General features: G+C 45.0%; 1 protein-coding gene across 2 annotated transcripts in view; it reads right to left on the reverse strand.

Moving 5' to 3' along the window:
• Positions 1-26,339, reverse strand: part of GNPAT (glyceronephosphate O-acyltransferase) — a 355,670-nt gene that overhangs the window by 42,470 nt on the left and 286,861 nt on the right. For both annotated transcript variants that reach the window (XM_073671501.1, XM_073671499.1), the window contains one exon: positions 15,359-15,458. In XM_073671501.1, coding sequence (XP_073527602.1) covers positions 15,359-15,458 — 100 coding nt within the window. The remainder of the gene's footprint in view (positions 1-15,358; positions 15,459-26,339) is intronic.

Raw genomic sequence — 26,339 nt, forward strand, 5'->3', positions numbered from 1 at the left:
AGGTGGACTTCATTTCACTAAGCATGTGACATATGAAGGTAATTACCTGGAGAAGACATTTTTAAGGGCTTTAAAGCAAAAGGGGTTTATACATATGCATATGCCAATATTTAGTTATTTGATCCCATATATTTAATTTATATCTATATTTTTCTCACTTCACCAACTTAGACTATTTAGTGCTGATGAATCACACACAAATCGAATTACAAAAATAATTAAAAGTTGTAATGTAACAATAGGTAAAAAGCCAAAGGGGTGAATATTTTGCAAGTCACTGTATATGTTTGGGATAGAGGCTGATGACGCCGGTTAGGCGAAACATGTCGGGGAGGCTATAATTTTAGTTTACAATAGGACAGGTAGGGAATAGTGCAATAAGTGGTCCGTGGCCACAAGCATATGATAATGGAAATAGATAGGATGGCTATTGGATACACAGTTATGCCAACTGAATAACCCTGATAGTCCTCACTACCTGCGCCTATATTGGAATTTTAATATAAATTACTACTATAATAAGGATTTAATTATTAAAAGTTAAGTTTTATAGAGCTTTAGTTGGGGGTTCTATTTCCCAACAGGCAATATGTTAATGAGTTAAATTGCCCCTACGCTGTCTCTGGCTGAACAGCGTTCACTTGTGACTTCTGGGGACGTCTCCTGTACTCTTACGACTTCCGTGATGTCTCTTGTCCGCTTGCGACTTCCGGGACTTCTGCTGCATCTCCACTTGTGACTTCCAGGACTTCTGCTGAATGTTCATCTGCAGCTTTCAGGACTTATGCTACGGGTCCACCTGCTGCTTCCAGGATGTCTTCTGTCCGCTTGTGGCTTCCAGGACCTCAGTAAGACTTTTCGTTTGCCTCGTCTTTGTGTCCGCCTGCGGCTACCATGACATCTCCTGTCTGCTTGTGGATTCAGGTAACTCTGCTACCCATCTGCGGTCTTCAGGACGTCTCGTCTGCAGTTTCCAGTGACTCTGCTACCTGTCTGCGGTTTCCTGAGCGTCTTCTGTCTGCTTGTGGCTTCCAGTAACTCTGCTACCATCTGCGGTCTTCAGGACGTCTCCTGTCTTCAGTTTCCAGTAACTCTACTACTCATTTACCTCATGTAACACCCGACTGCCGCATCGACGTCCGTGTACCTACCCAGACCTTGGGCTTAGAGGATCACCTAGTGAGCCCTTGACAGAATACCAAGACGATAGTGTCACGGATGTTATAGTCAGCTTCTCCGGATCTGGCTGCAGAAGGTCAATGCGTTTGGCATAGCAGACGCCTTCTTAATCCTTCTTACTTTAAAGACCCAGGGGCGACTTTCCTCTTGCTGTCAATTGACACGCCCTTGCAGGGGAGTTAAAGACTGTTTGCTGCAAGGAAGCGCCAATGATATTTCAATTTACCTTGGTTCTGGCTTGGAACACTAGCAGTCAGCTAGCTTTTTCTCTGGTGCCCTTGGATGACCGTTGGCTTTTCTCCTCTGGTGTCGGCTCAAGCTAAGCTATTCCCTTTGTTTGTCTAACTTGTTGTCTTTAGTTTGTAGAGAGGTCTGACCAGTGCTCACCCCTCCCCCTCTATATATAGGGCCTAGCTCTAGGGATATAAAGGGCTTAGGTTTCTTGCTCGGCGATTGGTGTGGAACCAATATAGGGACATGTAGGGTAGGCAGGGTGTTATTAGATCTGCCTAGGGGTCTCCACTTACCCTTTTCCTATGGTTTAGGCTTCCTTCCCCTCTTCCCTTCATGTTGCACTTAGTCTTTCCCACTCCTTGTGTGCCCTTATCACCAGCCGCGCACAAAAAAACCCCAAAACTGACACGTGGTTTCATTTTGTGTGTTTTTTTTGGGGTGTGGTGTTTTCTTTTTTCTTTCTCCCTGGGTTCATGGTTCCTGTTACAGAGCTGGCAGAGTAGCTGCGCAGGCTGTCTCTGGAGGTGACTGACCACCTCTATGAGGTTCAGCAGCTGCAACAGCTGCTGCAGGTCCCTAATGTTGGGGTCTCTGCAGGTAGGTCGGTCCAGCTTGAACCCAAGGTTGCCCTCTGGGACAGATTTTCAGGAGGTAGGGACAAGTATTTTGTGTTCAAGGAAGCTTACAAGCGGTATTTTCAACTTCATCCTTGCTCCTCTGGAGACGATGAGCAGCGGGTGTGAATTGTGATCTCACTGTTGCAAGGAGATCCTAAATCCTGGGTTCTCTCTTTGCCGCAAGATTCGGTTTGTCTCCAGTATGTGGAGGTGTTTTTCGGGGCTCTAGCCCTCATTTATGATGACCCTGACCAAATCTCCTTGGCTGAGTCCAGGCTGCATCGCCTTCAGCAAGTGAATCGGTCAGTAGAGATAGTTCGGAATTCCACAGATGGGCAACTGATACAAAATGGAATGACCTGGCTCTTAGAAGCCAATTTTTTCAGGGCCTTACTGAAAGGTTGAAAGATGCTATGGCAGTATATGAAACCCCAGAGTCCTTGGAGGTTGCCATGTCATTGGCTATATGTGTTGATAGGTGCCTTTGGGATAGGTGGGTGAGGCCACCTTCTCCGGAACGTTCTTTTCGGGGTAATGCTCCTTTGCCAGGGGAGTGGTCGGGCGGTGAACCAGTACTGGGGGAGGTGGAAGAACCCATGCAGTTAGGGGGTAACCTCTGCATCATACGTTTCCCCCCCCCCCCCCCCGAGATCCGCAGAAAAAAGGGTGTATGTTTTTTGTGGAAAAAAGGGACATTTTATTGGCGGCTGTCCTTCGATTCCTATGCAAAAGGAAACTCTATTAACCCTTGGTAGTCTGGAGTTGGATAAGAAAGAGGTGCATTTATCGTCAACCTGCAGTTCTCGGTTTGTCAGCAGAGGTGGTGCTAAAGAGTAAGACTGAGAACATTTCTGTGTTCGTTGACAGTGAATCTGGAGTCAGCATGGTTGATGCTGAGTTTGTGAGAAGTCATAGTCCTGGCTCTGTTATAAGGGCGTGCGCTCCTTCCCTCTTAAAGGGGCTGCACGCGCCGTCCTAAGGAGACCCCGGCCAATGGCCGGAGGACCTCTCATTTAAAAGGCACCTACTCCAAAATGGAGGTGCCCGTGCAAGATTGTAGCTTTGTGTGTTAAACTCTGCTTCAGCCCTCAGGTCCCACTGCTAGCCCGACAACAAGTCCAGTCCGCCAGCCCGACAACAAGTCCAGTCCGCCAGCCCGACTACAAGTCCAGTCCGCCAGGCCGACTACAAGTCCAGTCCGCCAGCCCGACTACAAGTCCAGTCCGCCAGCCCGACTACAGTCCATTCTGCCAGCCTGACAACCAGTCCTGTCCGCCAGCTTGTCTACTCTCCAGCCCGACAGTATGTCTACAGTCCAGTCCGCCAGTCTGTCTATGGGCTCTGCCCATCTGCTTACCTTGAAGCACCTGCCCGTTACCTGCAATGCATGCCAGCCCGCTTATCCAGAAGCACCTGCCTGTTACCTGCCGTGCCTACCAGCCAGCCTACCCGGAGGATCCTGTCCGCTACCTGCCGTGCCTGCCAGCCCACTTACCTAGAATCACCTGCCTGCTACCTGCTGTGCCTACCAGCCAGCCTAGCTGGAGGCTCCTGCTTGTTACCTGCCGAGTCTGCCAGTCCGTCTGCCCGGATCACCCGTCAGCCTGCCTGCCGTGCTCATCTGCTGTACCTGTCAGTCACCTGCTCTCATACAAGGTCGGTCCCAGAGTAGCACCTGGTCCCTCTGCTCGGTCCTTCCCTGGTCATGGAGTCGATTGAGCCGCCGTACGACCTTGGTCGGTCCGAGTTGATATTTAGTTACGCCCCTCTGGTCCCTCCTTGCACCACAGCACAGAGGTTCCACCACCCGGATCCGTAACAGTGGATTGGCAATCCAGGGAGATCATGGAGTGGAAGATTACTGCCATGACAACTGTTTAAATATTTCCCTTTCTACAGTCTCTACAGAGTCATTACCTGCATTTCTGTCTGGTTTTGAGGATGCTGTTTTTTGAGAGGGGGTGTCAGGATTTGCCTCCTCATTGTGCATATGACGGTCCTATTAATCTGACCCCCCAGGGCTAAACTACCAAAGTCCAGACTGTATAATCTTTCTGGCCCTGAGAGACAAGCCATGAAGGATTTCATTGCGGAAAGTCTGGAGAAGGGACATATTAGACCCTCATCTTCGCCCATGGCGGCAGGGTTCTTCTTCATGAAGAACAAAAATGGTGGTCTACATCCCTGTTTAGATTTCCGGGAATTAAATCAAATTACCATCCGAGATCCATACCCTCTACCTCTGATTTTAGATTTGTTCAGCCAGGTTGTGGGAGCTAAGGTGTTCTCCAAGTTGGATTTAACCAACTTACACCCCTCATGGATTTTATTCAGGGGTATAGTGAGCATTTTGAACCCACAAATACTACACAGAATTTGCTAACATTAAATCATATTAAAAATTTTCATGAAAATGTAGTTTTAGCCCCAAATTTGTAAGTTTTACAATGGATAATAGGAGAAAAATTCCATAATATGTTATGCTATTTCTCCCGAATGCAACAAGGGCTGAGAAGGAAGGAGCACTCCTTGGCTTTTGGAGCATACATTTTGGTAGAATAGTTTGTGGGCAACATTTGGGGAGCCCCAAAAGTGCCAGAACAGCAGAAAAAAGTGACCTCATTATAGAAATTATACATCTCATTGAATTAATCTACTGCTGCAGTGGCTATTATGTAATATGCATGCCATGCTTTATTATGGAAAATTGCAAATATGACAGTTTAGTGCCCATACATTGTGCCCCCATATATTGTAGTGCCCCCATACATTTCTCCTGGTGACACACTCCCCGTAAATTGTTAAGTGCTCTCCCTGCTACAATAATGCCAAACATGTGGCCGCTTACTGCGGTTTAGACATAGAGGGGTTCAAAAGGAGGGGTAGCACGCACAGCGCGTCTCATGTTGTCATGGGAACGCTGATAGCGTGCGCTCCACGGGACGGAACCCGGAAGTCAAGTGCTTGGGTGATGTGGGCAGGGCATTCATGCGCCATCTATGTCAGACGTGGGTCCCATCATGTGACATATTTCAGGATCCCCATTGGTCCAAGCCACACATAAGATCAGCACACTTCCTGGCCTACACCACGCCCCCTGAGGAAGTCATTGAATGAAACGTGCGTAGGGGTCGAGGGCTCCGCACCACTCCAGCTACAGCATTGAATTACTGTTTTGGTATGTTACCTGATGTATATATTTGCACACTATATGATCTGCAATATTGATTTGTTGCCTCATAATTTGTATTAGAAAGCAATATATATTATTCTCATTGTACCTAAGGGAATCAGTATATTTATACATATACATATGCAATTTTAGTTAGGTGCTATACGAGATCCCCTCACAGTTTGGAGGTGCCGTTTTTATATGTAAGTCTTCATGTATATTTTAAATAATAAACTTTATACCTTGCTGAATTAAGTTGAGTCTCCAGCTATATTTTGTGCACATTGAGACAAAACTCTTTGATTGAGATATAGATATATATATATATATATATAGATATATATATATATATATATATATATAGATATATATATATATATATATATATATATATATATATATATATATATATATATATATGCACCTTCTCATGTAAACATTTTTCTGTATTTTCATGACTTTGAAAATTGTACATTCACACTGAAGGCATCGAAACTATAAAGGAACACATGTGGAATCATGAAAAGTGTGAAACAACTGAAAATATGTCTTATATTCTAGGTTCTTCAAAGTAGCCACTTTTTGCTTTGATGACTGCTCTGCACACTCTTGGCATTCTCTTGATGAGCTTCAAGAGGTAGTCACCAGAAATGGTCTTCCAACAATCTTGAAGGAGTTCCCAGAGATGCTTAGCACTTGTTGGCCCTTTTGCCTTCACTCTGCGGTCCAGCTCACCCCAAACCATCTTGATTGGGTTCAGGTCTGGTGACTGTGGAGGCCAGGTCATCTGGCGTAGCACCCATCACTCTCGTTCTTGGTCAAATAGCCCTTACACAGCCTGGAGGTGTGTTTGGGGTCATTGTCCTGTTGAAAAATAAATGTTGGTCTAACTAAACGCAAACCGGATGGAATAGCATAGCAAGATGCTGTGGTAGCCATGCTGGTTCAGTATGCCTTAAATTTTGAATAAATCCCCAACAGTATCACCAGCAAAGCACCCCCACACCATCACACCTCCTCCTCCATGCTTCACGGTGGGAACCAGGCATGTAGAGTCCATCCGTTCACCTTTTCTGTGTCGCACAAAGACACGGTGGTTGGAACCAAAGATCTCAAATTTGGACTCATTAGACCAAAGCACAGATTTCTTTAGCCCAAACAAGTGTCTTCTGCTTGTTGCCTGTCCTTAGCAGTGGTTTCCTAGCAGCTATTTTACCATGAAGGCCTGCTGCACAAAGTCTCCTCTTAACAGTTGTCGTAGAGATGTGTCTGCTGCTAGAACTCTGTGTGGCACTGACCTGGTCTCTAATTTGAGCTGCTGTTAACCTGCGATTTCTGAGGCTGGTGACTCGGATAAACTTATCCTCAGAAGCAGAGGTGACTCTTGGTCTTCCTTTCCTGGGGAGGTCCTCATGGGAGCCAGTTTCTTTGTAGCGCTTGATGGTTTTTGCAACTGCACTTGGGGACACTATCAAAGTTTGCCCAATTTTTCGGACTGACTGACCTTCATTTCTTAAAGTAATGATGGCCACTCGTTTTTCTTTACTTAGCTGCTTTTTTCTTGCCAGAATACAAATTCTAGCAGTCTATTCAGTAGGACTATCAGCTGTGTATCCATCTGACTTTGGCACAATACAACTGATGGTCCCAACCCCATTCATAAGGCAAGAAATCCCACTTATTAAACCTGACAGGGCACACCTGTGAAGTGAAAACCATTTCCGGTGACTACCTCTTGAAGCTCATCAAGAGAATGCCAAGAGTGTGCAAAGCAGTCATCAAAGCAAAAGGTGGCAACTTTGAAGAACCTAGAATATAAGACATATTTTTTCAGTTGTTTCACACTTTTTTGTTAAGTATATAATTCCACATGTGTTAATTCATAGTTTTGATGCCTTCAGTGTGAATGTACAATTTTCAAAGTCATGAAAATACAGAAAAATCTTTAAATGAGGTGTGTCCAAATTTTAGGACTGTACTGTGTATATATATATATATATATATATATATATATATATATATACACACACACACACACACACATACATACACTATGTGCAGAATTATTAGGCAAGTTGTATTTTAGAGGATTATTTTTATTATTGATCAACAACTATGTTCTCAATCAACCGAAAAGACTCATAAATATCCAAGCTTAATATTTTTGGAAGTTGGAGTGTTTTTTTTTTAGATTTGGCTATCTTAGGAGGATATCTGTTTGTGCAGGTAACTATTACTGTGCAGAATTATTAGGCAACTTAATAAAAACCAAATCTAAACCCATCTCACGTGTTTATTTTCACCAGGTAAACGAATATCAGTGCACAAAATTTAGAAATAAACATTTCTGACATGCAAAAACAAAAAACAAAAAAATTAGTAATCAATATAGCCACCTTTCTTTATGATGACACTCAACAGCCTTCCATCCATAGATTCTGTCAGTTGCTTGATCTGTTTTCGATCAACATTGCGTTCAGCAGTCACCACAGCCTCCCAGACACTGTTCCGAGAGGTGTACTGTTTTCCCTCCCTGTAGATCTCACATTTTATGATGGACCACAGGTTCTCTATGGGGTTCAGATCAGGTGAACAAGAGGGCCATGTCATTATTTTTTCTTCTTTTAGACCTTTACTGGCCAGCCGCGCTATGGAGTAGTTGGATGCATGTGATGGAGCATTGTCCTGCATGAAAATCATGTTTTTCTTGAACGATACCGACTTCTTCCTTACCACTGCTTGAAGACGTTGTCTTCCAGAAACTGGCAGTAGGTCTAGGAGTTGAGCTTCACTCCATCCTCAACCCTAAAAGGTCCCACAAATTCATCTTTGATGATACCATCCCATACCAGTACCCCACCTCCACCTTGCTGGCGTCTGAGTGGAGCTATCTGCCCTTTATTGATCCAGGCTCTGGCCCATCAAGAGTCACGCTCATTTCATCAGTCCATAAAACCTTTGAAAAATCAGTCTTAAGATATTTCTTGACCCATTCTTGACGTTTTATCTTATATTTCTTGTTCAAAGGTGGTCATTTTTTCAGCCTTCCTTACCTTAGACATGTCCCTGAGTATCACACACCTTGTGCTTTTTGATACTCTAGTAACGTTGCAGCTCTGAAATATGGCAAAACTGGTGGCGAATGGCATCTTGGCAGCTTCACGCTTGATTTTTCTCAATTCATGGACAGTTATTTTGCGCCTTTTTTGGCCAACATGCTTCTTGCGACCCTGTTGGCTATTTGCCATGAAACGCTTGATTGTTCAGTGATCACGCTTCAAAGGTTTGGAAATTTCAAGACTGCTTCATCCCTCTGCAAGATATCTCCCAATTTTGGACTTTTCAGAGCCCGTCAAATCTCTCTTCTGACCCATTTTGCCAAAGGAAAGGAAGTTGCCTAATAATTAAGCACACCTTATATAGGGTGATTATGTCATTAGTCAACACTCCTCCTCATTACAAAGATGCACATCACCAGATATACTTAATTGGTAGTTTGCTCTCAAGCCTATGCAGCTTGGAGTAGGACAACATGTATAAAAAGTATCAAAGTGATCAAAATACGCATTTGCCTAATAATTCAGCACGCGGTGTGTATATATATATATATATATATATATATATATATATATATATATATATATATATGTTATAGATACACAGATAGATACATACACAAGTATACATACTGCAAGGTAGAGCTATTCATCACGAAGGGGGGGGGACTCGCTTCACCAGATCAATTAAAGCACACATGCAACGTTTTTTGCGGTAATTCGCAGTCCAGCAGTTTATTACATATCATAAACCGCTCATAACAAAGTCCAGTGGCTCGCTGACATGTTACACATATAATGTCCAAGAGCCTTTCCAGTGACCGATATGCCCACTTGGCTCCAGATACAGCCTTCAGCAAGGTAACAATATCAATATCCACATCAAGCAGCGTTTTTACCTTTGCCCGGTCTTAGCTGCTTCTCTCAGCTCTGTTCTGCCAAAGCTGTCGTTTAAGGCTCACCAGATGTAGTCTCTAGGCCACGTGCCTTCCAAGGCTACTGGTATCCCAAACACAGGGATCCAGCCTCTGCCTTCCAGGCCTCTCTCCATTTCTAAAACCACCAGGATTTATATATCCTTTTGTGCACACAGGACCTGTGATGATGTCACAGTCACGTGATCAGTCACCTGAGGGGGAGGTAAATGGTCAGCCAGAACACACCCACTGGACATTTTAGCAATGCAGCAAGCCGCTGCATTACAATACATCAATATAAATATGTGAGTGAGATATATAGTCAGTGTTTTGCTTGTGCTGCTTACTGTACATGTCATTTATTATTAAACTAGATGGTGGACAGATTATAACGCATCGGGTATTCTAGAATATGTATGCGGCCGACCGGGCGCAATCAGCAGAACGTTGTTTAAATTTGGCGCCAATATCGCTGATTGGTCGCAGCTGGCTGTCGCGACCAATAAGCAGAGCGGTGTTTAAATTTGGCGCCAATAATGATGATTGGTTGAGGCCGGCGACCGCGACCAATCAGCAGAGCGGGGTTTAAATTTGGCGCCAATAATGCTGATTGGTCGCGGTCGGCGACCGCGACCAATCAGCAGAGCGGTGTTTAAATTTGGCGCCAATATCGCTGATTGGTCTCAGCTGGCGGCCGCGACCAATCAGCAGAGCGTTGTTTAAATTTGGCGATAAAATGCCCGATTGGTCGCGGGAAGCGTCCTCGACTAATCAGCACAGCAGTCTTTAAATGTGGCGGCAAGATCGCTCATTGGTCGCGGGCAGCGGCCGCGACCAATTAGCACAGCGGTGTTTAAATTTTGCGCCAAGATCACTGATTGGTCGCGGCCGCTGTTTAAATTTTGTGGTAAAATCGCTGATTGGTCGCGGGCAGCGTCCGCGACCAATCAACACAGCAGTGTTTAAATGTGGCGCCAAGATCGCTGATTGGTCGCGGCCGCTGTTTAAATGTGGCGCCCAAATCGGTGATTGGTCGCAGGCAGCGGCCGCGACCAATCAGCACAGCGACCGCAGATGAGCCGCTAACGGCCGCCATCTTTTTCTCAAATCCCGCGTCGCTGATTGACTGCGGCCGGACCAATGAGCGACGCGGGATTTCCTGGACAGACGGGATAAGACGATTATATATATAGATTAAAGAATTTTTGAACAAAATTGGCGTGGGGTTCCCCTAAATTTTAATAACCAGCAGGGGTAAAGCACACAGCTTTGGGTTGATGCTTGTAGCCTGGGAAGGGGGTAATGGAGGTTCCTAGGCTATTAATTTCAGCTCTCATCTGTACACTTAGGCTTTACTGGTAATTAAAGTGGGAGCCATCCCAAAAAAATTGACGTGAGGTCCTTTTATTTTAATAAACAGCAAAGGCTAGGCAGACAGCTGGGGGCTGATATTAATAGCCTAGGAAGGGGCCATGGATATTATCCCCCTCCCAGACTACAAACATCAGCTCTCAGCCACCCCATAAATGGTGCATCCATAAGATCACCAATTCTGGCGCTTAGCCCCAAATTTTTTATTTTCACAAGGATAACCGGATAAAATGGACATAAAAAAATATTGTGCAAATTCTCCTGAGCATGCTGATAAACCATATGTGGGGGAAATCTACTGTTTGGGCGCAAGACAGAGCTTGAAAGGGAAGGGGTTTGACTTTTTGAACGCAAAATTGGCTGAAATCGAGAACAGACGCCATGTCACGTTTGAAGAGCCTAAACAGTGGAAACCTCCCACAAGTGACACTGTTTTGAAAACTAGACTTCTCAGGAAACTTACCTAGATGTGTGGTGAGGACCTTGAACCACCAGGTGCTTCACAGAAATTTATAACGTTGAACAGTGAAAATAAAAAAAATATTTTTTTTCCACAAAAATTTTCTTATAGCCCCAATTGTTTTATTTTCACAAGGGTAACAGGAGAAAATGGAACCCAAAAATTTTCCCTGAGTACACCGATACCCCATATATGGTGGAAAACTACTGTTTGGGTGGACGGCAGGGCTCAGAAAGGAAGGAGTGACAGATTGGAGAGCAGACTTTGAGCCACTGATGTGCCTAAACAGTGGAAATCCCCCACAAGTGACCCCACTTTGGAAAGTACACCCTTCAAGGAAAGAGGCATAGTTTTATAGTAATGATTATAGTGCTTTTCATTTTACTGGTGTATGAATTTATAATGTGGTGGTATGTGTAAGTTATGCAGAGTACATCAAATTATTAAAGTGTTTTGTGTTAACAGGGTCAAAACAAATTTTATAAAATTATGGACGTGTGGTACGCTTTTAATCAATCCTTAATGCAAAGGCCAGGTTTATAATCAGCACAGGTTTCACAATAGTAGATTGTGTCTTTTCAGATTCCCCTACTGGAGGATATTCTGCACCTTTTTTGTGATCTTCCCTTCTTCACAGTTTGGAGAACCTGTCAGGAAAAATGATGACCTGGTACGATACAGGCACCATAAGTTTCAGAAATACTAGGACCATCACCTTCCTGAGTGCCAATCATTAGGGCCTTGATGACTACCTCCTGAAACTGAAGGAAAGTCTCTGTATTGCCTGCAGATCAAAACAGCACAAAAGAATTGTACAGTGCCATCTGTACAATGTGCACGGGCAAATTTTATTGTACCATACTTTAGCTTTTCGCATTGCACTATATTGTTTATTATAATCCAGGATACAATCTGGCTTTAGGACTTGTGTTGTGGTACCTTGGACAGTAACAAGAGAGCTGTTGTCATGATGTATGGTGGTCAAGATAAGGACATCCCTCTTGTCCTTATACTTGACCACCAGCATGTTGTCACTGCATTTGATTCGGCTTTCGCCTTTTCTCAGCAGCTGCACAATTAGTGACTTAGGGAGGCTTCTCTGACTTTTTCGCACAGTGTCACATGCAACTGTAACTCTAAGGATATGTGAAGATGATCAGTGTTCACTGCGGTTTTGGACGCAGCTCAAGTGCGCTGCGTGCAATCTGCAGCAGCCAGATGTTACAGCATATTGGATGGAATTTATACAAATCTCATGCCCACTATGCGTCTGCGGCACACCCGCGGAAAGTGACATGCGGCGTATCTTTCCAGACCACAGCATAGTCAATCTGTTCTGCGGGTCCGAATGCGGGCTTTCCCCATAGACCTAACTTCTATGGGGAAAGCCCGCCTGGGAGAAAAAAAAATGGCCGCCGCTCATTTGCATAATGAGCGGAAGCCGGAGGCGGCTCTTCAGCAGCCGGCTCCAGATGGTCTGCGCATACCCTAACAGTGAGGGTCTTGCACAGTGCTGGTGTAAAAGTTATCAATGTAGAGGTGATAACCCTTATCCAGAGCAGTGGGTGCAGCAATTCCTACACAATTTTCCCACTCAAAACAAGGATAGGGAGGCATTCAGTGGGGTCAATCAGGGTGTTCTTCCCTTTGTAGACCCTAAATCTGTGGGTGTGCCGTGAGGCACTCTCTCACAGCTTGTACAGTTTAATTCCGTACCTGGCCCTCTTACTGGGCAGGTATTGTCGGAATTTTAGCCTGTCTTTGAAATTAACTAAAGATTCCTCTATAGAGTTGTCCTTCTGGGGGTTGTACGCCTCAGCAAATTTTCTAGTTAAGTGGTCAACTACTGGCTGAATTTTATATAGACAATCATTGTTAGGATAGTACCCCCCGAGGACACTGCATTATTACTATAATGCAAAAATTTTTCGATTGCTTCAAATCGTGTCCTTGTCAAAGCCATACGGAATACCGGTGTCCAGTAGAGTATATCACTAATCCAGTGTATTGCCAAAGCTCTGGCTTTCTGACTATGCGCATATGACGCACAATGCCCCAAAATGGCAGAATTTCTGCTGTATTTACAGGGGTCCATCTGGTATATGATAACATGGGATTTTGGGTGAAACCGTAAGATTATTTCCTCGCTGGAAAATAATTTGAAAAAGTCAGTTTCAGTGAGGCCTGTAATAGCAAATTGGATTCCTTAACTGCCCATGAAATATGGAATAACTGGCTGATAATTTTCAGGGGGTGGAGTCCATAAGGGATCAATTGCTGTAGAGGTTGCCTGGGTTCTAGGGCGCCTTGCTGGGGGTCCCTGCTCATTAAAAAGAGGAATGTGGGATCTTCACTGCCTGAATCAGTGTCGGAGACAAGGAAAGCGTATGACTCCTCTGGTGAGTAGGGTCTTTTTGACGAGTGGGCCATTTTTATTTTATTCTTAAACACACATCCCCAGTGTTTTGAAGTGGTGCTTTTACACATGTATTGTGCGGTGCTTGCGTAAAGGGTAATATTTATTATAAGAGTAAAGAGAGAAAAAAAAAAAAAAAAAGAGAAAAAAGTAAAAATTTTGAAAAAAAGTTTGTATAAAAAAAATTACAGTGACGTTCACTACACTAATGCCCTACCTATAAAGATACTCGGCGGTAACCTTTTTTTTTTTTTTGCAAAAAAAAAGGGACGTCACTAACACTGCGATGTACGCTCCCCTAATGCACAAGCTAAGAAGTTACCCAGCGCTAACTATTATTTTTTTTTTTTGCAAAAGAAAACGTTACCTCCCTACCTATAAGACTACTCTGTACTAACTACTATTATTTTTTTTTTCGACGTCCACTACTCCCTTGGAGCAGACTATGGTCAGTAGCAATACTGATCAGAGCGCTGAGGCCACAGGAAGAGCACAAATGTTCAGCACAGGATGCCACGCACACAGGAAAAGTGCAAAAAAGTGCTCCAAAAATACAATTGGGAGTGGGTGAGGATTGGGGGTGGGGTGATGGGGGGAACTGGAACAGGGATTGGGGAACTGCTGCTGCTGCTGTGATCACAGATAGTTCACACAGCAGCCAGCACAGCAGGAGACAGATTGCAGGAGACATTAGATGGCAGGAAATAGATCTCAAGGCCACCAATGAATTTCTTTCTCTCAGGCACACAGAGGGGGTATACAACCGCTTTGCACACAAAAACTCTGACATAAAGATGTCGTGCAGAGATGTGGTCGCTGTTTTATATGAACCCTTTTGGCGCAGATTGGTCAGTAACTACTGTTCAGTCAATCAGCGCCAAAGGGGTTAATCAGCTGAGGTGACGTCGCGATCACCTCATCCCACTGTGACTGCTGTTTTCTCATTGCTGTCACATTGATTTTTTTCCCCAACTTTATTGTGACATTGCTGTGATTGGCTGGTCAGAATTGATCAGCCAGTCACAGCAATCGCAGATGCGGGAGTGGTACATTCCCCAGAGCAACGTGAAGGGATGGCCTGCTGTCAGAGACCCAATAAATAAAGTGGCACTCTGAAGCGCTATAGTATATAGTATAGTATAGTATGACAACAGATATCAAGACTGACTGCCACTTCTAAAACAGAAAACTGGTGTGTACAGGTGCTTACTAAGAGTAGTCATCTCCATATATAACCAACAAGTAAAGTAGCACTCTGTTACGCTGCAAACATGAAATATATGAAATTTGAATTACATTACTGCTCTAGAAAATAGAAATAAATGAGAATTCTTAGAGCATAAATTGGCCAACTTAGTACTACTTAGTAGTACTTCCTACTCTTAGTAAGAACCTGTAAACACCAATTTTTGGTTTTGGAAGTGTATACATAGGCTCTCTGACTGAGCACGCCACCCCTAAGCCTCAGGCGGTTTTAATTGCAGCAGGATCTTACCTTCCCATATACGTGTAGACTTTAATCTAATAGGTTCCCAGCAACAAGAGTCGTCTTGTCGTGGCTGCCCAGTACACGTGAATTGGCCAATTTATGCGCTAAGAATTCTAAGTTATTTCTATTTTCTATGAGATTTATTACTATTTTCAATGAGATTTTCTAGAGCAGTAATGTAATTCAAATTTCATATATTTCATGTTTGCAGCATAACAGAGTGCTACTTTACTTGTTGGTTATATATGGAGATGACTACTCTTAGTAAGCACCTGTACACACCAGTTTTCTGTTTTAGAAGTGGCAGTCAGTTTTTTGATATCTGCTGTCAGAGACAGCAGCCATGTTAACTCTGTCACCGTGTGTCGAGAAGGGGTTAATGTTAAACAGCATTTTCAGAAACAAAAAATAATGTGTTCTCCATGGTATTGATATTATAGCGCTTACCTGTCAGAATCCTTTGTGTGATAAAACTTCGCACACCAGATACATACTGTTTTTCTGTCAAGTCTCCTGTTACCTCCTTGGCCAAGTACATAAAGACTAGCTGTAAAATATGAATAAAATACTTATTAAAGTAAGTGAATAAAATACTTACAATTTTTACAAAATTTCAACATCATTTTCTCCATTTAAGGATAGGCTTCACTCAACCCCACAACTCTATTTAAACTAATCAGTTAATTGAACAGTAGTAGCTGATAGGAGAGATGGATGTGTGTGTACCTGCCTGGTTTCTGAAATGAGACTGAGCACACTCCTGGAGAGTCAGTGTGTGTGCTCACCACTGAGTATTCAGATCAGACAAAGCTGTCAATCAGCAGAGGGGGCGACGCAGAATGGTGAAAGTTTAGGGTATGACAAGGTTGCTCTGGACTACTGACATTTGCAAGAGGATTAAAAGCTAAGAAAACTAAACAATTGTCATATATGGGATAAAAATCATGCCCATCTTATTAGTTTAACCCCTTTATACAACCTATGACGTACTAATACGCGTTTGTGCACTGGGCTTTAAAAGCCTGTGCCATATTAGTACGTCATCGCAATCGCGCCCGCACACAGGCTGTGCGGGCACGATCGCCGGCGAGTGTCAGCTGTGACGCCCGGTGCTATGTGCAGGGAGCGGTCCTACACCGCTCCCGGCACATTAACCCCCGCAATGCTGCGATCGAAGTCGATCGCAGCATTGCGGTGGCTAAGGGGAGGTGATCGGTATACTCACCTCCTCTTCCGGCTTCCAGCGCTGTCTGCCGCGGCTTCCCGGGTGTTGCCATGACGACCCGATGTCATCATGACAACATCCGGGTCACCAGACAGCAGGAAGATTTTTTGGACATGCGCAGTGCATTTCCAAATTATCTTCTCCCTATCCAGCGCTAACAGCCTGCACGGCACAGGGATGGTGCTTCATTCCTGTGCCATGCAGGCGATCAGAGAAAAAAAAGTTAAAGTCCCAGAGTTGGACAAAGTAAACAAGTTAAAAAACTGTCAGGAAATGAAAAAAAAAAAAAAAAAAAAATTGAATTTTTTTAAAAAAAAAAAATAAAAAAAATTATCCACCAAAAATAAAAATATAATGTACCCATCAATAAATATTATGAAAAAAAAACCAAAAAAAAAAACAAATAAAAGTACACATATTTGGTATCGCCGCGTCCATAACGACCTGACCTATAAAACTGTCCCACTAGTTAACCCCTTCAGTGAACACGGTAAAAAAAAAAAAAAAAAAAAAAAACGAAGCAAAAAACAATGCTTTATCACCATACCGCCAAACAAAAAATGGAATAACACGCGATCAAAAAGACGAATATAAATAAAAATACTACCGCTGAAAACGTCATCTCGTCCCGCAAAAAACAAGCCGCCATACAGCTCCATCAGCCGAAAAAAAAAAAAGTTATAGCTCTCAGAATAAAGCGATGCTAAAAAATAATTTTTTCTATAAAATAGCTTTTATTGTGTAAAAGCGCCAAAACATAGAAAAACTATATAAATGTGGTACCGCTGTAAACGTACTGACCCAAAGAATAAAGCTGCCTTATCAATTTTACCACACGCAGAACAGAATAAAAGAATAAAAAAAAAACAGTTCCTGAATTGTTGGTTTTTGTTTATTCTGCCTCCCAAAAATCGGAATAAAAAGCGATCAAAAAATGTCACGTGCCTGAAAATGGCACCAATAAAAGCATCAACTCATCCCGCAATAAACAAGCCATCACATGACTGTCTGCCAAAATCTGGAAAAATTATAGCTCTCAAAATATGGCGATGCAAAAACTAGATTTTACAAAAAAATGCATCTTTTAGTGTGTGACAGCTGTCAATCATAAAAACCCCATATGATTCTGGTATCGCTGTAATCGCACCGACCCTAAGAATAAAGTCGTCTAATCACTTATACCGCACGAGGAACGGCGTAAAAAATAAACTCTCGGGTTAGGATTAGGGCTAGGGTTAGGGTTGGGCTGGGGTTAGGATTTTTTTCAAAAGTAAGAAAAAAAGATGGCGATATGGCGACTAGTGTGGAGCGCAAGTGCTCGCTACTTGAGTTTGCATTGGGTGCTCTGGTATGCATTGAGTATCGTGGGTATTGGAGTGATATGCTCGAGTCTCCACCCCATATGCTTCGAGCCAAAAAAACTTTGCGGGGATTGCCTGCCATGCACGAGCGATCCCCGCATGTTTTTTTTTGGGTGTCTAATAACCGTGAAACATGCGGGGCAGGGACTCGAGCATGTCACTCGAGCACACGCAGTACATGGTGCATACCCAAGTACCCGATGCAAACTCAAGTAGCGAGTACTTGAACTCAAGACTAATGACAACTTATTCAATATGATGACCTAATGTTATCAAATTCTGTGTCGTACCTCTGGGTTTAAAATGTTCACTATACCCCTTGATAAAATCCTTGAGGGGTCTAGTTTCCAAAATGGGGTCACTTGTGGGGGAGCTCCAATGTTTAGGCACACAGGGGCTCTCCAAATGCAACATGGTGTCCGCTAACAATTTGAGCGGATTTTCCATTCAATTTGTTAGCGGACACCATGTTGCGTTTGGAGAGCCTCTGTGTGCCTAAAGATTGGAGCTCCCCCACAAGTGACCCCATTTTGGAAACTAGACCCCCTCAAGGCACCTATCTAGATGCATAGTGAGCACTTGGAACCCCCAGGTGCGTCACAAATTGATTCGTAAAAATGAAAAACTGAAAAAAAAAATACTTTTTCATTTTTACGGATTAATTTGTGAAGCACCTGGGGGTTCAAAATGCTCACCACCCATCTAGATAAGTTCCCAGGGGGGTCTAGTTTCCAAAATGGGGTCACTTGTGGGGGGTTTCCACTGTTTAGGCATATCAGGGGCTCTCCAAACACAACATGGCGTCCGCTAATTATTCAAGCAAATTTTACAATCAAAAAGTCAAATGGCGCTCCTTCCCTTCCGAGCCCTGCTGTGCGCCCAAACAGTGGTTTTTCCCCACATATGGGGTATCTGCGTGCCCAGGGGAAATTGCACAACAAATTTTGGGGTCCATTTTTTCCTGTTACCCCTGCGAAAATAAAAAAAATTGGGTCTAAAGTAACATTTTTGTGAAAAAAGTTAAATGTTCATTGTTTTCTTCCACATTCCAAAAATTCCTGTGAAGCACCTGAAGGGTTAATAAAGTTCTTGAATGTGGTTTTGAGCACCTTGAGGGGTGCAGTTTTTAGAATGGTGTCACTTTTGGGTATTTTCTGTCATAAAGACCCCTCAAAGTTACTTCAAATGTGATGTGGTCACTAAGAAAATGGTTTTGTAAATTTTGCTGGAAAAATGAGAAATTGCTGATCAACTTTTAACCCTTATAGCTTCCTAGCAAAAAAAAAAATTTCGTTCCAAAATTGTGCTGATGTAAAGTAAACATGTGGGAAAGGTTATTTATTAACTTTTTTGTGTGACGTATCTCTCTGATTTAAGGGCATAAAAATTCGAATTTTGAAAATTGCAAAATTTTCACAATTTTCGCCAAATTTCCATTTTTTTCACAAATAAACGCAAGTGATATCGAAGAAATTTTACCACTATCATGAAGTACAATATGTCACGAAAAAACGATCTCAGAATCAGGGGGATCCGTTGAAGCGTTCCAGAGTAATTACCTCATAAAGTGACAGTGGTCAGAATTGTAAAAATTGGCCCGGTCATTAACGTGCAAACCACCCTCGGGGGTAAAGGGGTTAAACTGGGTTTTGGGGGTGATAGACTTCTTTAAAGTCTAGTTATGTCATTAGTAAAATCGGACACAGAAAGAGCGTAACATACAGTGTATATAAAAAGTCTTAATGTTTTGCCTGCATTTTTGTGTCTTCACCACTGACCATTTTTCAACTTCAGTTTCTGTGTAATTTTATTGTCATTGTTGACATGTAATAAAATGTGTTATGTTTTTATATATTTTCTTTATTATTTGTTTACTCTATTTGGGGCTTCTATACTCCACATTTCTGTAGGTGTCATATGTGGTTGCATAAGTGTGAACACACTATTATAACTGGGAATGAGATTTTAATCAGAATTAGCCAATCACATTTAAACTCATGTTAAATTGTAGCCATTATGCAACTGCCATCATTTAAAGTGATTCTGATTAATTCTATGCAAACGTTTACCTGTTCTAGGAGGATTTTACTGACATTTTATTAGTTGTAGTCTGCAGCAAAGACATGGTGCAAAAACAGCTTACAACACAGCAATGGGATCTCACTTTTGAAAGTTAACAGTCATGTTAATGGTACAAACAATTTCCAAGTCATGGGGGGGCGTAGTCTGAGCCTCAAGCTGAGAAGATGTGCTGCACATCGGCTCCTCCAGATTTGCCTCCCTGTTGTGGCTTTAAACACTATAAAGTACAAGGGAGGAGGTTTTATTGTGCTCTAGACACCTCTGTGAACCACAGGATGCAGTGGTAGAAGAATCCATCGTTAACCGAATCGGGAGACGGCGGTGACTCCGTTTGAGGCCTAGAAGCACCGATACTGGCACGGCCTGCGGACTTCTTTTCCACCCACCCCCTCCATCCCCGCAAACGCCGCTTAACTCATCATCTGAAGCACTGAAGCAGTGTGGGTGACGGGAGCTTGGTACTTGGAGCAAGACGCGGCTGCGGAGCAGAGGGGAGTTCCGGTGAGTAATGGAGGAGGCTGCTGCAACTGGGCGGAGGGATCTGGCTGCAGCCATCTTCTTCTCCCGTCCTCACACAGCATCGTCGCGGCCCTTGTGCGGAGGAGTGCGGCGGTGGAGTGCCCGACGGGTCCTGGTGCCTAGCCTCTCCTCCCCCCTTCCTCCCGGCGCCCTATACCATGGTGGGCCCTAACAGAGGACATCGGGGAGAGTCACCACATCCAGAGCGTCCACTTGTGGGTAGGAGGGAGAGCGGCAGGAGCGGAGGTATACATTATCTCCTCACAGTACCACCCTCAGCTATAGCCCCATACAGCGTTAATCCCTTACCGCACTGAGAAAGATTAGTGTGGAATCAGTCTCCCTGGAAACTGGATGCGGTGTGGGACCGGTCTTAGCACCAGGGCGCCTTTTCGGTGGAAGAAGAAGACTATTTGACCTGCTATTCTTAATATAAAAAGAAAACCAACATAACAAAAGAATTTATTAAATCCCCCTCCACTCCAAGAGATCTCTCTGTTACCCAGGGCCTATTTCTTCACCCACCCCTGCTGAATAAAGAGTTAATTCATCATATAAGACTACACAGAACACCACTACAAAATAAAGGGGCCAGAGACATTTAATAACCATCCAAGTCAGAACCCATTATTAGGCTGTGGGCAACATTCTTGTGGTCATTTCAAAAATGACAACTTAAGTTTTGAACAGAAATGTAATAGAAACCACAAAGAGAGCAGACACCATCTAACCCACACTATAGACTAAAGAAGAACTGTAGTGGAAGGCCCATGATATACTCTCTTATTATACCCAGAAATCCCACCTTCACTTCCAGACCTCTATAGGGGAAAATAAGTGGAATCAAATCAAAACCAGCCACCCCATAGAATGTCATAACTCTCCTCCCCCTCTAACTCGTTTTGGGCAATGTGACTGGTGCTATTCTCAATATACTCCAGGGCTGATCTGATTGCTTCACGATGGTCAAGATAGGAAATAAAGCATCAGGGGCAACCGCTAGGTTATCCACATCTCTCAGTCAAATAGATACTGACAAATTATTTAAAAAGCAACAGACTAAAACATCTATATCTAAGTCTGCATCATCCCCGCACTCAGATTTACCCTCAATATATGACTCGGACTTAGAGGCGGAAAGTGAGGTAGAAGATTGTAGATCTACAAGTGAACATCCAGTATCCCGGTTGTGAAGAATATTCTAGAATACTCACCTGTGCCCTGGTTGTCAAGTTTCCAGGCACAGCGTAACCTGACTCCCAGCTGTATGAGAGGAGGGAGGGGGGGGGTTCAGAGCGAGTGTCCCTCTGCAGCTGTGAGCTGAGCTGACAGGCAGGCCCCCTGCAGTGATCCTTTACTTTGTTCACTATCATGTGCTGTTTTGTTAAGGTACTATATTTCAATACCGAGTTGTGGTATAACTATATGTCCCAGCTCTTCCCAAAATGGATTCTCTAGCTCAGTGCGAGATAGCGAATGCCAGGCTGAATCCTAGCCCAATCTAGCGTGTAGGGACGTGCTTGGTTTCCACACGTAGCAAAGGCACAGCTGGGTCCGTTGACACCAGAATAGGTCCCTGGGACCTTTCAGTAAGGAGGTATGGCCCACTTTAGTTCTTGGAGTCTCTTAGCTAAGAAGGAACAGGGGTGGAGTCGGTGAGGGCGGCAGTGGGAGTTCACAGAGAGTTTGAAGGTCTCTGTAGCTAAAGCCTATTGTATTTTCCTGGGGAAGCTCATGACATCAAGAAGTGTGGGAGAAGTCCAGCAACCAAGCAGGGCCCACAACCTACTCCATGTGGCCGCCCATCCCCCGAGCCATGCTTTCCATCTACTGGTAACCGACTAAGATCTGTTATGCTTGATGCACCATGCTTTTGTATTTTTTTTTTTAACTCCGACCACTGTATATGTATAACCTTGTGTATACAGTAGATTGTTTAGTGAGCCCTTATGGCGATTAAATATACAGTTATATGAAAAAGTTTGGTCACCCCTATTAATCTTAAGCTTAATGTTTTATAAAAATTGGTGTTTTTGCAACAGCTATTTCAGTTTGATATATGTAATAACTGTTGGACACAGTAATGTTTCTGCCTTGAAATGAGGTTTATTGTACCAACAGGAGTGTGGGGCCACGTCAGCGTCTGAGTGGACCACCTTGTCCCACTCCCTGGTGCCTCTCTGTACCCATGTGGACAGGAGATGATGGTGTAGAACTGTGCCGATCTGACCTTACGCCTCCTTGAGGGGGTGCGGAACGGCACATAGGTGCAAAGGATAGATCCATATCACGTGCTCCGTCTGACGTAGTGTGACGTCAGGTGGGTGGCGGGCTGTGAATCCACCGGAAGAAGCGGCGACAGCAGGTTTCTGCGGGGCCCCCCTGGTGCAGTTTCTTCACACTGGTGGCAAGCAGTGTGGGATCAATATAATAGTGTGTGTGAGAGTTTAACGCATATTCACAGACACTAAGGACTGCCAGTAGTAGCTTTTGCTGCTGGGGTCCTAAGATCAGCTCAGCACTAGACAGTCAGAGTGCAAATACTGTAAATTGTGTGGGTGCATCAGGTTGCAGTTAGGTGTCAGTGACTAGTGTGCAAGAATGGCCAGTGGCACCAGAAACAGAACCAATGAGATGTCCAATGCTCCAGATGATGGGGAGGAGGTGGAAGTCTATGTCGCTCCAGAAGGACCCCAAGTCGCGATGTCGCTGCGCCCAGGCACCCCAAGGAGAGAGTTGCCAGCGGTCGGTCCCGCAGTGGGCCACCCACCACCTGACCCCCTCATGCAAGTCACCCTTGCGAGTCTCCAGAATGGGGACGGTGCCACCTTCGAGACCCTCAAGGCAGAACGTCAGCGGGAGCACGAGCACCAGGAGAAAATGCTTCAGCTCCAGCTTCAGCGGCAGGCCCCAGCCAGTACAGAGTCCCCAGAGATCCGAAGCAACGGGCAGCGGACTTCCCCCTTCTGGACAAAGGAGGGGACCTGGACACTTTCTTGCTGCCATTTGAAAAAGCCTGCTGTCAGTACCATCGGCCTGATGACCAGTGGGTCCGGTTCAAAACCCCTTGCCTTAGGGGTAAGGCCCTGGAAATCTTTGGGTACCTGCCCAGTGAGACCACCCTGAGCTATGAGGACATCAAGCAGGCTGTGGTCCAGCAGTTCAACTTGACCCATGAGAAGTACCGGAAGAAGCTCCGGAGTCTGCAGTGGGGTCCTGCAGACAGCTGGGTCGATCACATGCGGGCCCTACAGAGAGCCGTTGATCAATGGACTGCAGGACTGGAGCTCATCACCGTCCAGCAGCTGAAGGAGCTCAGCGCGACTGAGCAGTTTCTGTGGAATTGCCCTGAGGACCTCCAACAGTACCTCCGTGATCGGAAGCCACAGGAGGCCTGTGCAACAGCTACACTTGCAGACGAGTATTCCAACAACAGGACACCAGAGGCCAGGAAAGTTGCCGGCTGGAGAGGAAGTCGAACGCGGTGCCTACTGTCTCTGCTCCCAAGCCCAAGGGGACACCTACCCATGCTTCCCTCTCCACGCCAGTAGGGGAACCCCGACTGTGTCACCTTTGCCACTTCAAAGTCATGTGTCCCCAGCGCTGCAAGGGGCCGTCTCAGTCTCAGAGACCGGCCACTGTTTTGTGTGTGGGTGGGAGTGGTGGGAGGTCCCGTGACAACCTGCAAACTGTCACCATAGGCCAGGCCAGGGCCGTGGGACTACGAGACACCGGTGCTGAGATGTCTCTTGTGCGGCCTTGAACTGGTGTCATCCCAGGATTTGATACCTGGAAAAACGCTCGCCATCTCTGGGATTGGAGGCGTCGAGCCGGCGCTGCCCATTGCCAAGGTGTATTTGGACTGGGGCGCCGGGAGGGGAGTGTGGGAGTAACCCTGAACATTCCCGCGAGTGGTTTACTTGGGAGGAACTTTGGGCGGCTTGTGTCCCAATATGTGGCCACTGAACCCCCAAGGCCTGACTCACCGGACAACACCATGTCCACCCCTATTGAGTCCAATGTTATTAACATGCCTACTGATGGGGATGTGGGGGGAGGGTGATGTACTGTGTCCCTCTCCCCTGGGGGGGGGGGGGGATTGATCAAGTTGGCTGTGATAAAGCCTTAGAGGGTGGCCTGCCGGCCGGCTGGGACAGTTTGTCCTGTGAGGGTGTCACCGAGGTGACAGACATGGGGCAAACAGCGGAGGAGCATGCTACAGAGGGCGGGGCAGTCCCAGGAGAGGTAGGGCTCCCAGGTAAGGCCGCATGGCAGGGTTCTCCCACAGCTGGAATGTCAGAGGGCCAGAGTAGTTCGTTTAGACCGGAGGCTTGGTCATAAGCAGAGGAAAAGCATACGCTACCCGCGGACACTGCAGCCGTGGCCGCTGTGACGCACAGTGGTAGCACCCGGGCCCCAGGGGCACCTCAGGAGTCCGACGGCTTCTCCCCTTCTGACCAAGTGGCTGCAGAGTCAGGCGGAGGCCAGTAGACAGGTTCCGGGGAACTGACAGAAGACGTGGCAGTTTGGTCTATTCTGGCCACGTCTGTTATGATCTGCAACAAGAACTAAGGAAAGATAGGGGAAAACTGTCCCTACAGTAAGACTAAGCTGAATCCCTACGATGTAGCGGGCTGCCTGTTCCTAGTGAACAGACCCACCTTCGTCCTCGGCTAGTCTGAACGAAGACCTATACAATTAAGAGAGGGGTCCCTAAAAGAACTAAGGACTGGGACAAAAAAGGGACACCTCCTAAACAGAAATTGTTGAACACAAAAGGCAAACTGACAAAAAGTACTAGAGGTCCAAGAGGACCAAGCAAAGTGAAAGAGATAGGCACCGAAGCACCAGGCTAGCAAAACAGTCAAACAACACGGAAGTCCAGCAAAGCCAGAAGGGCGGAGCAGGAATATATAGGCATATGGTCACGTGACCGCAAAACACAAGATAGAAAAAACTAACATGAGGGTTCTAACAGTACCCCCTCTTTTAAGAGAATCCTCCGGATCCTCCAGGCCCAGGCCTATCCGGAAACTTCCTGTGGAAAGCTGTAACAAGCCTAGGAGCAGAGACATCATCCGTCCTTACCCAGGAGTTGTCTTCGGGACCGAAACCCTTCCAGGAGACAAGATACTGTAATCTCCCTCTATGGCATCTAGAATTAAAAATAAGCGAAATTTCATATTCGCCGTCTTCCACCACAAGAGGAACTGTGACAGTGACGTCCCTATCAGATACGTCAGCCTTTTTCAACAAGGAAACATGAAACACAGGATTAAACTTCCAGGAAGTAGGGACATCCAACCTAACAGCAGACTGGTTAACCACCTGAAGCACTTTAAATGGATCCACAAACTTAGGACCCAGTTTTTTTTAGAGGGAATCCTCAACCGCAGGTTCTTCGAGGACAACCAAACCACGTCACCCACAGTAAACAAAACCTCATTACGTTTCCTGTCAAAATACTTCTTGGACTTTTTGTTAGCCTCTTGAAGGTTACAACGTACATTAGTCCAAACTCTCTCCAAATGACCGGAAAAATTCTCCTCCTCCGGCACCACTGACCCCAATTTGGAGAACGAACCAAAAGACGGATGTCTCCCAGTACAACAAAAAAAAGGAGAACACCCAGCAGAGAAGGATGTATGATTGTTAAGAGCAAATTCTGCGAGAGGCAGAAACTCCGACCACACCTCTTGATTGTCCGCCACAAAACAACGCAAAAACTGCTCAACATCCTGGTTCTTTCTTTCAGTCTGTCCATTAGACTCAGGATAACAACCAGACGAAAATGACAAATGGACTCCCAACCTGTCACAAAAAGCACGTCAAAAGCGAGCCACAAACTGAGGTCCTCTATCAGAAACAATATCCGTGGGAACGCCATGGAGCTTGACAATCTCCTTAACAAAAGCCTTAGCGAGTGTCTTGGAGCAGGGCAACTTAATGAATGGAACCAAATGACACATCTTACTAAAACGGTCCATGACCACCCAGATGACAGTAAAACCCTCGGACACAGGAAGATCAGTAATAAAATCCATAGTGAGATGCGTCCAAGGCGCACTAGGAACCTCCATAGGGCAAAGCAACCTCGCAGCAGGAGTATGTGAAGCCTTTGACCTAGCACACACAGTACACTGACACACCCACTTGATGACTTCCTTCTGCCATCCAGGCCACCAAAAACTGCGACTGATCAGTCTCTTAGTCTCAGAAATTCCTGGATGACCTGCCAACA

Source organism: Phyllobates terribilis, unplaced genomic scaffold, assembly GCF_046119375.1.
Source record: "Phyllobates terribilis strain yellow unplaced genomic scaffold, ASM4611937v1 Scaffold_3__8_contigs__length_932513732, whole genome shotgun sequence".
In the NCBI taxonomy this organism is placed as follows: Eukaryota; Metazoa; Chordata; class Amphibia; order Anura; family Dendrobatidae; genus Phyllobates; species Phyllobates terribilis.